This window comes from Schistocerca cancellata, chromosome 1 (assembly GCF_023864275.1).
Source record: "Schistocerca cancellata isolate TAMUIC-IGC-003103 chromosome 1, iqSchCanc2.1, whole genome shotgun sequence".
Taxonomy (NCBI): Eukaryota; Metazoa; Arthropoda; class Insecta; order Orthoptera; family Acrididae; genus Schistocerca; species Schistocerca cancellata.
The window spans coordinates 885,659,681-885,674,566 of NC_064626.1; the positions used below are offsets into that span (position 1 = coordinate 885,659,681).

Here is a 14,886-nt window from a genome sequence, read left to right on the forward strand (position 1 = left end):
TATCATATGGAGAGATGTAAAGACAAAACATTTTTATTAAAGAAGACATGTAACCATATCGGAAAAGTGGAAGAAAAGAACTGTGACAAATTTTAGTTTTTGGTCTTTGTATTATGTTTCATTGCACCATGCACAGTTCCATCGCTTTTAAAAGGGTAAAAGAAGACAGGACTCTCCGCGACAGATACCACGAAAGGCTAATACTGCACTTTATTTTATGACGCTGAGCTGACGCACAAGGCGGCGTTTGGTGAGTGCAAGGAGGGTTACACGAGGGGCGTTCAGTCAGTACCGCAATAGTTTTTCTGGGCCAGTTTCGATTGAAAAAATGCGGAATTTGTTGTGGGACCTCGTGGAATATTCCCGCTACAGCCCCTATAGGCTCATGAAGTTCAGATAGGCGGCGGCGGTATTCGTTGCCTTCAAAATGACGTCTGTAATGGAGCTGCGTTCACGCAGAGAGCTGTCATCGAGTTTGTTTTGGCGGAACACCAGAGCACAGAAGATATTCATTGGCGTTTGCAGAATATGTGCGGAGACCTGGCAGTGAACAAAAGCACGGTGAGTAGTTGGGCGAGGCGTCTGTCATCACAGCAACAAGGTCGCTCAAACCTGTCTGATCTCCCGTGCGACAGCCGGCTGCATACAGCTGTGACACCGGAAATGTTGGAACTTGCGGACACACTCATTCGGGGTGATCGGCGAATCACAGACACCTCGCTGCTCAACTGGCGTCTCGGTTGGTAATGACGACACAATCGTCCACCAATTGGGGTACTCAAAGGTGGGTTTCTCGCCGCCTAACAGAAGACTGTAAGGAGCAACGAAAGACCATCTGTGCAGAATTGCTTGCCACGTTGAATCGTGGGGAGGATATTGATGAAGCAAGACATTGGCTCCGACGTCGACCAGTGAAGTGATACCGTCTGGCCATACAAGCTCTCCCCGTGAGGTGGCGTAATGCCGTCACATTGAACAGAGATCATGTTGAGAAATATGGTGCACTGGAATTCTGAATAAAACTAACCTACTTTCGGGAAAAAAAACTGTGTTGTCCTCTACGGAAGGACGCCGGACAAATTGTAAAAAATGTGGGGAGTATCATAACTGAGCCGGTTGAAAGTATACGATAACGCAAGCAAAAACATTCCAATAAGCATAAATCCGCAAACGAGACGTTTGCGAGGTACCTGCGAATGTATGGTTACGAGCCACTACTTCATCATGGAATACTGTCCTGATTATCACAAATGTGACTGGGACACAGACTTTTCAAATAAATACCTATGTTCTCTTAAGGGATACTTTCAGTCAGCTTTCGCTATTAATTATGGTACATCATGTATAATAAAAAAAATTAAAAGACGGTTACTGTATATCCCCACATTAAGCAACTCTTTCTGTCTCTTAAATACGGTAACATATGAGCTTTATCATAAGGTGATCATTTTTGAACGAACATGGTCAACCTACCAAAAAAGTAGTTGGATGGTTGATATGTAAACAACATTACAGAACGATCGTGGTTGGGCGTCTGCAGGACATGAGGCCAACGCCCGCTTTGGTTAATGTTAACAAACGTAAACAAGGAAAGAATCATAAAGAGGGCTCGGTGCAGTACTCTGCTGCACTCCTCGTTTACGAGGCAGTACGTGGATCTCAGGTCAAGCGCCTGGTTACACTGCTCGGACATGCAGGGCTTCTGTGTAGCTCCGGCGACAACGCCGTCAAGCGCTGCGCTAGGGTTTCAGCCCTCCACCCGAGCAAACGCCCTCAACAAGAACAACACGCGCAATAGGATTTCTTTACGATTTGTGGAGGGATTAGCGGTAGCTAACGCGGAGGAATGAAGCTCAAGTTCGATTTGAAACTACTATCTAAGGTACTACTGAATCAGTGCCCAGCACTCTTGTAGAAGGGAAGAATGATAAACATATTAAGTGTAACTCCAAACTGTACATATTCCTGGGACGAACAACCTTTTTTTGTCTATGTTACGGTGCCTTTCTATTGTGATACTACCTGAAGGCACTACAATTTGCACTTGTGCTTGGCGTTATGATCCACAGATCTCGAGACTTCCTACATAAAAAAAATGGCTCTTAGCACTATGGGACTCAACTGCTGTGGTCATAAGTCCCCTAGAACTTAGAACTACTTAAACCTAACTAACCTAAGGACATCACACACATCCATGCCCGAGGCAGGATTCGAACCTGCGACCGTAGCGGTCGTGCGGTTCCAGACTGTAGCGCCTTTAACCGCTCGGCCACTCTGGCCGGCTCTTCCTACATCAGAATTTAGTTTAACTCGTATAACAGATACAACAAAAGGTAACGAAGGAGGAATCTCTAAAATTGAATTAAAGTTTATGGACAAGGAATAAAACTTCGAGTTTTCCCAGCTTTCGAGTGATGCAGTTTTAATGCTGATAACTTTAACAGTACGACGTACTCTCGGAATGTACCGAGTGGTGGTAATGAAAGTGCAGCTAGTAGATGTCCAGTGTGGACTGTATTTATCGTACGGCAGCGAAACTTGGTAGTTATACTTATCCGTTAATATAGATGCGATTTAGGCTGGCAGAAAATTAGTTCTATTTTCGGCCACCAGGCGCAAATACGGTGCTGTGAATGCAAGTAAATAAATGTAAATGTCGTGTGACGAGGGCCTCCCGTCGGGTAGACCGCTCGCCTGGTGCAAGTCTTTCGATTTGACGCCACTTCGGCGACTTGCGCGTCGATGGGGATGAAATGATGATGATTAGGACAACACAACACCCAGTCCCTGTGCGGAAAAAAATCGCCGACCCAGCCGGGAATCGAACCCGGGCCCTTAGGATTGACAGTCCGTCGCGCAGACCCCTTTTTTTTATAGTCATAATATTCCACAGTAGTACATAATTTTCAACTGACATTTAAAAGTAGTAAAACAAATTAAAATTAATTACAGGTTCCTTGGCATTTTAGAAAAAAAATCTAAGTCTAAACCAGATAGTGATGTTCGTCACTTGATCGTATTTGTTTTTCAAAGATCAAATTGTCTCTCGTTTCTTCATGTTCTGAATCGCATCATCGAAAATGGAGTTCACATGACTGTTCTTCTGAGGAAGTTGGCGCATGTATCATAATAATTATTCATGCGCAGTAGCTTGTGATGCTGGTCGGAAATGTACGTCCAAAAATCTCCTTCGCTCCTTTCTTTACTGGACAGCAGGTAAAATACCGCGTGTCCCTTCAACCAGTTGACAGCATTTTTCTTCCAGGTTGGGTATAGCTCTTCTTCCGGGTATAAAAGGCACGCTGGCGTTATCAAATACGGCGGTTTTCTCTGCATAGTTGGTAATTTTTTTTCTGATTGACAACCATATATTATTCGCATTTCCACAGACAAATTGATGTTCATCTGTATCAATCAGGTTGCAAGACTCAGCCACCGGGGGCGGACTGCCATACGATAATTACTGCCCACTCTGGATTTCCGTGACTAACAGTAATTTATTTATAACTACCCGGCACTATTCAAAATCTTAAGCAACGTATCCGCAGACGTGTTCGCTAATTCGCTTTCCTGCACAAAGAAATCTGTTCCAGAAAATGACTGATTATTATTAATCCACATAGGCTTTGCAAATCAGAAAAGATATCCTCCATCATTAAACTCCAAAGTATCGATCCATCACAACGCTGCCGCCAATTCTGGTCACCTTCAGACATTGCACTTCCTTCTACTAACATGTCAAACGTACATGAACGATTCTCACGATTCTGCTCGATTCAATCTGGTTAGTCATGTAAACACACGGCTTGCAACTTAAGAATGCTAATGAGATATCGTACGTATTACATTCACTGGGTAGTTATGCAAACCGGTTAACACCATTCTTATATTTAAGCCTGCGGCGACCTGCGGTATTTTCCCGTGCGCCGGTCTGGGCTAAGCGTCACTCACCGTGCTTGCTGTGGACGAAGCCGCATGAGTCTGGGTCCTTCTTGCTGGCTGCTCTCACCTCGTCCAGTACCTGGCGCGCGATGGGCGCAGTCAGTCCGGCGGGGCAGTTCCTGAAAGCACGAGAGCAGGCGGCTGTAGCGTCAGACCAAGATATGGGGCTGCGAGTCTCAGCCCAGAAGCTAACATGCGTGGTAGAGTATTTTATTCACTTACTCATTAGTTACTGCACTCCAGGAACAATTGCAACTCGTGTTTCATAGTTACTATCATTATTTTTAAAATTCAGAGTACATTAATTAAAAAAGTTCCTTTTTTAACGAATAGTTATCTGCACAGCCCCGAAACGGGACACCACATTATACCACATAAATATTTAAAAAATCAGTAAAAATAAAGTGATCTAGAGAAGATCAGAAGGTACAGGGGAAGAAGAGAATGAGACTGAGGAAAGCAAAGTATTATCTAACGAATGTTGGACATAATAAAAACATGTTACCAGTAATGGTACGAAGTCTAATTAGTGAGATTAACGCTCGGCCTAAGTACTAAAGGTTTATTACTCACTTATTGTTTTATCTGAGCATGATGAAACACAGTTCACCAATTGCAGTCCAGCACTCCGTATATGGAGCGCCATAGCAAAACCTCATTCTGGCAGGTGCTCGCGTTTTTGGCACGAAAGGTGTCATCTACCTGCTGTGACTGTCCTCCCCTCCTTGCTCGGCTCCCGCGCCCGGGTTCGATTCCCGGCGGGGTCAGGGATTTTCTCTGCCTCGTGATGACTGGGTGTTGTGTGATGTCCTTAGGTTAGTTAGGTTTAAGTAGTTCTGAGTTCTAGGGGACTGATGTCCATAGATGTTAAGTCCCATAGTGCTCAGAGCCATTTTTGAACCTTGTTCGGCACTGCAGACCCTGCTGACGTGACGTTCTGTCTTCCCTACATCTGTCAGTGTTCCCACCAAGACGGAACTGCTGGAAGTTATCAGGAACTCGGGAGTCGAATTCATGCTGGGAATATCATGCGCTCCGAGACAACTGCTGACGTCACTGTCCTTGCTGGGTCCACAGTGGGGCACAGCTGTTACAGATTACCGAGCTTCATTTGCCCTTGCGCTCTTAAGATTCGCTGAATATTTGCCTCATTGCCTGTTCAGAATATAACGTGCTTCTCTGTCACGTATGAGATCATAAATTACTGCCTCTTGAACCATCTGTCTCTGCGTGGTGTGAGCCTTTCACAGTCGATTATCATGGAATAATTAGGATAGGTCCGCGCCCCATCTGCATGTGGATCACATCTTCCTTAGGAATTAGACAGTTTTTCATTGGACGTTAAATTCTGACTCGGCTGCTTAGTTCCAATTGGGGAACAACCATGTGACCCAAAAAGAAGAGCATAAGAAGTTTGTTGAAAGTTGAACAAAATGTCCATCGTTATTTCATTCTGCACATCTGATACTACTGCAATAACTGTAAGCAACATGGTTCTAAAAATAAGAAAATCGAAAAAAAAGCACTATATTCTACAGACTGAATTAATATTTCATTTAATAAATACAGGCAATGCCGAGGAAAGAGAGAGTCTTAGATGGCGTAAAATCCCTTTAGTCGTATATATACCGGACAAGGAAAAATTACTTTCACATATTTCGACGCAGTATACACAAAATTACTTTAGACAAATAGCGTGGGTCGGAGACTATTATACAATTCTATAGGCGTGGCAATTCAGGACCACCAAATTCACCGGATTTGAAACCAATGGACTACTTTCTATGGAACCACGAGAAGAATTTGCTGTCTTCCAAACTTGTGGAGGTGATGTTCACTCGCGTGATTCGCATTTCACCAATTCTTGAAATCGTCAGAGAGGTTTCAAGTAGGCTATAAGGTCCGACAATCACTTCTCAACAATTGCACTCTGTACGAATGTCAAAAACGTAAATGTTAGGCCAATACAGTCAATCTGCATGTATTAAAAATTGGTTTAAAAGTAATGGTTAGAGTTACTATTTGAATCTGTCTAATAATTAGGATCCTAGCAGCATCCAATTCTGTACTATATCTAAAACAGTCTGCTTTAATGTATTTCATCATCCGTCGAAGGTTCTAAAACTGTTTGTTTCCTTATCATGTATAGTTTCAACATGATTCATCGCGTGAGGAGTAACTCATTAAGTAGCAAATGTTCTCGCCCAAAGTGCGTCATTACAGCTGCAAGATACTTCTGATACGCTGCTCTATGGACCAAAGAGTCATAGCGTTCGAAGTCGTAGGCAGAAGACTTTTTCACTTTTTCATAGCAACAATGTTACAACGTACTGCACTTGGTATATGAATTCCCTGTCACTAAAGTAAAAACTACAACTGAAATTAATGTGGGCTAGTGGTACGCCCTTGTTGTTTTGTGCTTGCGGATTTTTATAATTTTGTGTTTGACGTTTGTATCTTTCTGCCTGCCTTTTTTCTACAATGTGTAAAACTGCAAATTTCATCTAAGAATATGCACAGATATCTCAATACTACACTTCTATCTAACCTAATCGCTACATCGTTTAATTTTATTTTAGAATTTCCTTCCAGCTTAGCTTTCAGCAGAAAATACGTAGTTTTGTGAGGTCTTAGAGACAATATGACACTTCGACGACATCCTTCAACTTCATGGAGTGCCGCGTTACACTTTCCTTCTACATTTCTTCTAGAGCAAACTATTTACTACGAACATCAGGTCATCTGCAAATGCAGAAAGTCCGTTCATCTACATCTACATCATACTCCGCAAGCCACCTAATGGTGTGTGGCGGAGGGTATTTTCAGTACCACTATCTGATCCCTCCAAAACTGTTCCACTCGCGAATAGTGCGTGGGAAGAATGATTGTCGGAAAGCCTCTATACAGGCTCTGATTTCTCGAATTCTCTCCTCGTGGTCAATACGAGAGATGTTTGTTGGGGGAAGTAACATGTTGTCTGACTCCTCCTGAAAAGTGCTGTCCCGAAATTTCAATAATAAATCTCTCCGTGAAGCACAACGCCTCTCTTGTAACGTCTGCCAGTGGAGTTTGTTTAGCATCTCCGTAACGCTCCCTCGCCAGCTAAAAGATTCCGTGACGAAACGCGCCGCTCTTCATTGGTTCTTCTCTATCTCCTTTATCAGTCCTACCTGACAGGGATCCCAGATAGATGAACAATACCCAAGCGCCTTGTAAGCCACTTCTACCGTGGATGAGTTACATTTCCTTAAGATTCTTCCAATGAATCTGAGTGTGGTGTCTGCTTTTTGCATTATCTGTTTTATTTAAATGGTCATTCCACTTAAGATCGCTCTGGATAGTTATACTTAGATATTTTACGGCAGACGCGGTCTCCAGCTGTTTGTCATCAATAGAGTAGCTGTACAGTTATTTCCTTTCCGATGTATGCGCAATATGTTACATTTATTTACGTTCAGGGTCAACTGCCAGATTCTGCACCATTCATCAGTTCCCTGCTATCAAGTAACTTCTGCAGTATGGACTCCAAAACAACATCCCAAAATTATGAACTATTCACAGATCCCTACGTACAGCCTTTTGAGATAGTTCACGATGGGTCCCGTCCCGGACACATTATAGATACTTGTATTCGGCGGCAATAGTCTCTCAGACAGTTATACGAGGACTCTTCAAAAACCATTCGACTTTTATTTATAAAATCAATCTTTATTCAGACACAATTGTTAAACACTCGCCACCTTCCAAGTAGCCTCTCTCAACTTCTACACACCTCTCCCAAAGCTGCTGCCGCCGCTGCAAGCATCGCTGGAAGCATCGCTGGAAAGCCTCTTTTGGTATAGTGCGTAGCTGCTCTGTCGAATTCTGCAGCATGTCTTCCCTGTTCTCAAATATGGTCCCTTTCAGAGTCTTTTTCGGTTTAGGGAAAAGTCAGAAGTCACTCGGTGCTCGGTCAAGGGAAAAGGGAGCCCGGTAATCCACAGCAAAGTTGTGTTTCGCCAAAAATCTCTGAATTGTGAACAATGAGCGGGTACATTATTGTTGTGAAAATGTCAACTGTCCGCTGCCCGCAAGTCTGTCCATTCACGTGTGACTGCTCCACAACGGCGGCACAGAATCTGAAGGGTAGTACTATTTTGATATTAGTACCTTTTGGGATGTACTCTGGACGGACCATGCCACTGGCGTCAAAAAAAGACGACCAGTATGACTTTCACATTGGTTTGTCACAGCAGCAAGCCTACGAATGGAGTAGAAGTTCGCATATGGTGTGACTTCAGCGGGAGATGCTCCCCGTCCAGGTCAGGCACAACGAGTAGTGTCTCCACTGAACATTGCAGCAGTTGAAGCCATAGTGAAGGCCGAGTAACACTGAATGAGTTTGCAGCATGTTTACAGATTAGTCATGGGTCAGCACACCACATTGTGCATGATGTGCTCCAGTTTCCCTAAGTGTCTGCAAGATGGGTGCCATGGTAGCAGATTCCTGAAATGAGAGAACGATGTGTTGATGCTTGTAATGAACTTCTTCGGCGCTTTGAACGAGAAGGTGATGGCTTCCTTCCGAGAATCGTTACTGGGGACGAAACCTGGGTTCACTTCCACCAACCGGAAACGAAGAGAGCGAGCAAGGAATGGCGCCATTCCTCATCACCAAAACCAAAGAATTTCGAACAGAACCATCAGCAAGGAAGGGTACGCTGACTCTTTTAGGACGAAAAATGCGTCATTCTGGAGCATTACATGCCTAGAGGGACCACTGTCACCAGTGCATCATACACAGATCTCCTAAAAAATCCTCTGCGGCCTGCAGTCAAATCAAAGCGGCGTGGATTGCTGTCAGCAGGTGTTCAAAATGGTTCAAATGGCTCTGAGCACTATGGGACTTAACATCTATGGTCATCAGTCCCCTAGAACTTAGAACTACTTAAACCTAACTAACCTAAGGACATCACACACATCCATGCCCGAGGCAGGATTCGAACCTGCGACCGTAGCAGTCGCGCGGCTCCGGACTGAGCGCCTAGAACCGCTAGACCACCGCGGCCGGCGAGCAGGTGTTCTTTTGCAACATGACAATGCAAGGCCCTACACTGCCTGTACAACAGTTGCAACAATCACAGACCTACATTTTCAGTGTCTTCCTCATCCACCATACTCACCCGACCTTGCCCCAAGTGATTTCCATATGTTTGGACCACTCAAAGACGCAATGGGAGGAAAGAAGTTCCGCTCTGATGAAGAGGTACGCCACGTGGGGCATGAGTGGTTGTGCGGATACCAAAAAAAATTTTTCTAACGGAATTTATGCACTTTGTAATCGCTGGATGACTTGATTGAGCGTGTGAAAAGTGATACAGCTTTGTACCATTTCTGCACAATAAATAATATTTTAAGAAATATTTAATAGTTTCATTTGATTCAGCCTCGTATATAGTTAAGGCTCACCGGCCATTTGACCATCTTTTGTGCGGATGCACAAACAGTGGCCGAACTCTTACGGGAATCTGTAAAGCCGCAAGTAATGAGTGGCACTACGAATATAGTGAGGGACAGTAAGTTGGGAATGTGGGTCTCACGGGAGGCGTGCCAGAGATAAGTCCCTGCAGTCTTACTATCCTCTGTATCCTCGGTGACTCAGATGTTTAGAGCGTCTGCCATGTAAGCAGGGGATCCCGGGCTCGAGTCGTGGTCGGGGCACACATTTTCAACTGTCCCCGTTGATGGATATCGACGCCTATATGCAGCTAAGGGTAATCATTTCATTGTCTTGATTTAATTGTAATTTCAGAATGGATCTACACCGGATTTACGATCTGGGGTGCGATTTCGTACGACAGCAGGAGCATTCTCGTTGCTATCCCACGCATCATGACTGCAAATTGGTACGTCTATCTGGTGATTCGACCAGTTGTGCTGCCACTCATTAACAGCATTCCAGGGAGTGGTTTCCAACAGGATACCGCTCGCCCACATAACCGCTTTTGAAACCTAACATGCTCTACAGAATGTCGACATGTTGCCTTGGCCTGCTCGATGACCAGATCTGTCTCCAGTCGAGTACATATGGGACATTGGCGGACGACAACTCCAGTGTCATCAACGAACAGCATTAACCGACCCTGTATTGACCCACGAAGTGCAACAGGCATGGAACGCCATCCCACAAACTGACACCCGGTACCTGCACAACACGTTTGCATGCTTGCATTCAACATTCTGGCGGTTACATAGCTTTTTAATGTACCAGCACTGCAATAGTTTATTTCGCGCTTACATTAATCTGTGACGTTGCAATGTTAATCACTTAACTATGTCACCTAGACAAATGAATTACCGAAAATTCAGTAGTCTACATTAATTATTTTTTGGAGATGCGATTATTTTCTGTCAGTTTATTTCATGAACATGAACGAAATAACTGCTGTTTTAGTGCTTCGAAGTTCTATTGCAAAACTGCTTACGAAAAACGCACTTATATGCAAAATTTAAGGACGAAAGTAGAAGCTACTGATGTGTTACTGCCACGTGACATAGCTCGAAGCAAATTAGACCACAGGTAGGAAAGGGCTGCTACAGAATAGTACGGAAGATAACAAAGAAATACGGAATGAAACGAACAGAACTGATACTTTTTATTCAAAGTACGTTTGCCCACCTCTCGCCATATCAGGGAACGTAATACACTCAGGAACATTGTCGAACGTTATCGTTATGTGGTCCAGGTGTTATGCTGTGGGAAGCATAGTTTTCTATGGACGTACTGACCTCTTAATTTTTGAAAATGGTACACTCACCGATCAACGTTATTGTGACTCTGTACTCCTTCCCCATGTACGCTTTTGAGAAGTACATTCAGACCTGACTTCCTTTGTCATGGAGGACAGTGTTCGACGGAGTGCTTACCGGATCTCGTGGACGGAGAGGATATTCGGCGAATGGGCTACCCTACCCGTGTCCCCGACTTGAGCACGTACGGGATGTGTTGTGGAGACGTATCGCAGCACGTCTACCTGCATCAACAATTATCCAGCAATTGTCAGTCGCGCTGGTGGAGGAATGAAACGTCCTACCACAAGAGTTTCTTACCAGTCTTGTGGCCAGTATGGGAGCACGTTGCACAGCGTCCACTGCCGTCAATGGTAATCACACGTCCTATTAAGAACAGCTTCTTGTCTTTCGTTATGTGGAGGGGATTACCCTAAATCGCGGTGACTTCAGTGTAGTTATTGTCTTTGAATTAGGAATGTCATTTCTGTTCGTCACATTTCATAATTCTTTCAGTTACCTTCTGTAGTACTCGTACACTGTAACAGTTCTTTTTACGATGGTAATTCCAGAAGTAAGGTCTCCTATAAGTACAGAACTCTGTTTGTGTGGCAGTTGTTCACACTGTTAATAAGTGTTTCACGCGCTGTGTCATGCGCCCGCCGCATTGAGGCGCTCAGTCTTGGCAGCCGTTTAGAATGGAGCTCCCGTTGGATGTTACCGCAAAGTGCGAATTGCGCGCAGTTATTCGGTTTTTTAACGCAAAGGGCACTGCGACGATTGAAATGCATCGCCAATTGACGGAAGTGCATGGTGAGTCGTGCATGGCTGTCAAAATATTCGTAAGTGGTGTAGAGAGTTTGCAGCTGGTCGGTTCGGAATTCACAGCGAACAAAGGAGCAGGAGACCGTCAATTTCTGAGGAGACAGTGTTGAAGGTTGGGCAAAGCGTGCATGAAGATCGGCGGATCATCCTGGATGATCTCTGCACGTTGATTCCTGAGGCACGTTGATTCCTGAGGTTTACCGAAGCACTGTGCACAGAATTTTAACGGAAACATTGAACTACCGGAAGGTGTGCGCAAGATGGGTGCCACGTATGCTGACTGAGGACCAAGTGCGGCAACGAGTTGATGCTTCCCTTGCATTTCTTCACCGCCTTGCAGCCGAACAGGACAACTTTCTGGACTCAATTGTCACGGGTGACGAAACTTGGGCATACCACTTTACACTAGAGACCAAGCAACAATCATGCCAGTGGCGGCATCCTTCTTCGCCAAAGCCATGGAAATTCAAACAAACACAGTCTGCCGGTAAAGTCATGACAACCGTTTTTTGGGATTGGAAAAGGGTATTGTTGGTCGACTTTATGCCCACTGGGACCATAATTAACGCTGACAGGTACTGTGAGACACTGAAAAAACTGAAACGGGCAATTCAGAACCGGAGAAGAGGAATGTTGAGCAAGGGCGTACACATTCTCCATGACATCGCTCGCCCACACATCACTCGGCAAACCGTTGCTCTCCTGCAACAGTTTCAGTGGAAGATAATAACCCACCCACCCTAAAGTTCTGACTTGGAGCCCAGTGACTATCACCTGCTCCCTAAGTTAAAAGAACATTTGGCCGGAAAGCGATTCAGCTCCGACGACGAGGTGAAAGAAGAGGTTCATAACTTTCTGAACAGCATGGCGGCGAGCTGGTATGACATGGGAATACAAAAACTGCCATAGCGTCTACAAAAAAGGATCGACAGAAATGGTGATTATGTCGAAAAATAGCTAAATGTTCAAGCTGTAAACTGATGTAAACCATTGTAGAAACGAACAGGTCTATGTACTTATATTTAAAAAAAAACAAAAAAAACCAGGAGACCTTACTTTTGGGATTACCCTCGTATGTATGGTCCAAGTTTTACTGAACTATTTTACTTGGCTGTGACACATTGTGCGAAAGTTACTTTCGTAGTTTTAGTTTTCCACAGAAGTGTATGCACCACACGAAACAGAGATAAGGGATTCGCCTACAACGTTGAACTGCTACCTGTGAAATGTTAATATTTGCACAGAGTTTGCTTCATCTGGATTGATGACGTGGACGTTTGCTACATTATTACCACAAGACTGTTCACCTGCAGGAAACAGATTGCTGTCAGGAGGCATCTCGTCAGAAAATTCCCTGCTCTACGATCGAGAACGCGTACTACCTTACAAGTTCTTGATATGTACAGCTGTTTGCCCTCCATCATCAATTATTTGTTGCAATTTATGTATAGTTGCAAGTGTTCTGTTTGCAGTGATGTTCTTCAAATAAAGGTATGAGGCTCATCAACAACGTCCGTAGCTGTGTTGCTGACAATTTCAATTTGCCACTTTCTATAGCAAGAAAAGACTCGTCACATGTAGATCAACTTCGCAGCTTCCGTAATTAGTAATTAGATATGGGAGACAACGAGGCACACGTAAAAACAGGCGCCCGCAATGGACCCACTGCATCCGATCTCAAAATACCATTACCCGGCGTTCCATTCGTGTGTCAGCGTATTCGCCAAGGCTGGTTCTTCACAAGAGACGCTTACCAATTACCTTAGCACATCATACTCGGCCGTCTTAGGCTGACGACTTAGACAAATACAGTTCCACTGGACAACCAAACTATTTTGGCCGAAACAAAAAATCACATCTCCATCTGTAGGTGGAAATTACGATTTAAGTCTCAGAACAAGTTTAGAAAAGTATGTTAAGGTATGACCTTCCGACAAGCCACTAAGACCACCTCAACTGGGCATGAATGGTAAACGAAACTGGACATAACCAAGTTCTTAGCAGAAAAAAAGGAAATCTAAATCTGGATAGCGGTACGGGGATTTGAACCTATGTTCTTTCAAAGACTTGTTCTGCGTTTCAATTCTGGCGTCTTCTCGCTTGCTTTTTTCCATTACGATTCCGTATAATTTATACGTACACTGGGGTTACAGAAGTCATGGGATTGCGATATGCACATATACAGATGGCAGTAGTATCGCGTACATAAGGAATATAACGGCAGTGCATTGGCGGAGCTGCCATTTGTACTCAGGTGACTCAAGTGGAAAGGTTGCCGACGTGATTATGGCCGAACAAGGGGAATTAACAGACTTTGAACGCGGAATGGTAGTTGGAACTAGACGCAGGAGACATTCCAGTTCGGAAATCGTTAGGAAATTTAATATTCCAAGATACACAGTGTCAAGAGCCTACCGAGAACACCAGATTTCACTCATCAGCTCTTAACACGGACAACGCAGTGACCGACAGCCTTCACGTAACGACCGAGAGCAGCAGCGTTTGCATAGAGTTGTCAGTGCTAACAGACAAGCAACACTGCGCGAAATAAGCGCAGAAATCAATGTGGGACGTACTACGAATGTATCCGCTAGCACAGTGCGGGGAAATTTTGCATTAATGGACTATTGCAACAGATAACCGATGCGATTGCTTTTGTTAACAGCACTTCCATCGCCTCCAGCGCTTTTCCTGGGCTCGCTACGGTGAAAACCGTGGTCTTGTCAGATATGTTCTGATTTCAATTGGTAAGAGCTGATGGGTCACAGACCCCACGAAGCCATGGACCCAATCCGTCAACAAGGCACTGTGCAAACTGATGGTGGATGCATAATAGTGTTGGCTGTGTTTTCATGGAATGGACTCGGCCCTCTGGTCTACATGACTGGAAATGGTGATGTCCAGCTATCTGGAGACCAGATGCAGCTTTTCATGGACTTCCCAAACAACAAGGGAATTTTTATGGATGTCGATGCTTCATGTCACCGGGTCACAACTGATCGCGATTAGTTCGAAGAACATTCTGGGCAGTTCGAGCAAATGATATGGCCACCAACCGAACATTGACGGTATACAGGGTGTTACAAAAAGGTACGGTCAAACTCTCAGGAAACATTCCTCATACACAAATAAAGAAAAGCTGTTATGTGGACATGTTCCGGAAACGCTTAATTTCCATGTTAGAGCTCATTTTAGTTTCGTCAGTATGTACTGTACTTCCTCGATCCACCGCCAGTTGTCCCAATTGAAGGAAGGTAATGCTGACTTCGGTGCTTGTGTTGACATGCGACTCATTGCTCTACAGTACTAGCATCAAGCACATCAGTACGTAGCATCCTGATTGGGCCCCAT

At 44.4% G+C, this 14,886-nt stretch overlaps 1 protein-coding gene across 1 annotated transcript in view; it reads right to left on the reverse strand.

Annotated features, from left to right (window-relative positions):
• The window catches only part of LOC126190642 (calponin homology domain-containing protein DDB_G0272472-like), a 1,063,014-nt gene that overhangs the window by 823,358 nt on the left and 224,770 nt on the right, over positions 1 to 14,886 (reverse strand). The window contains 1 exon segment of the mRNA XM_049931066.1: positions 3,952 to 4,061. Coding sequence (XP_049787023.1) covers positions 3,952 to 4,061 — 110 coding nt within the window.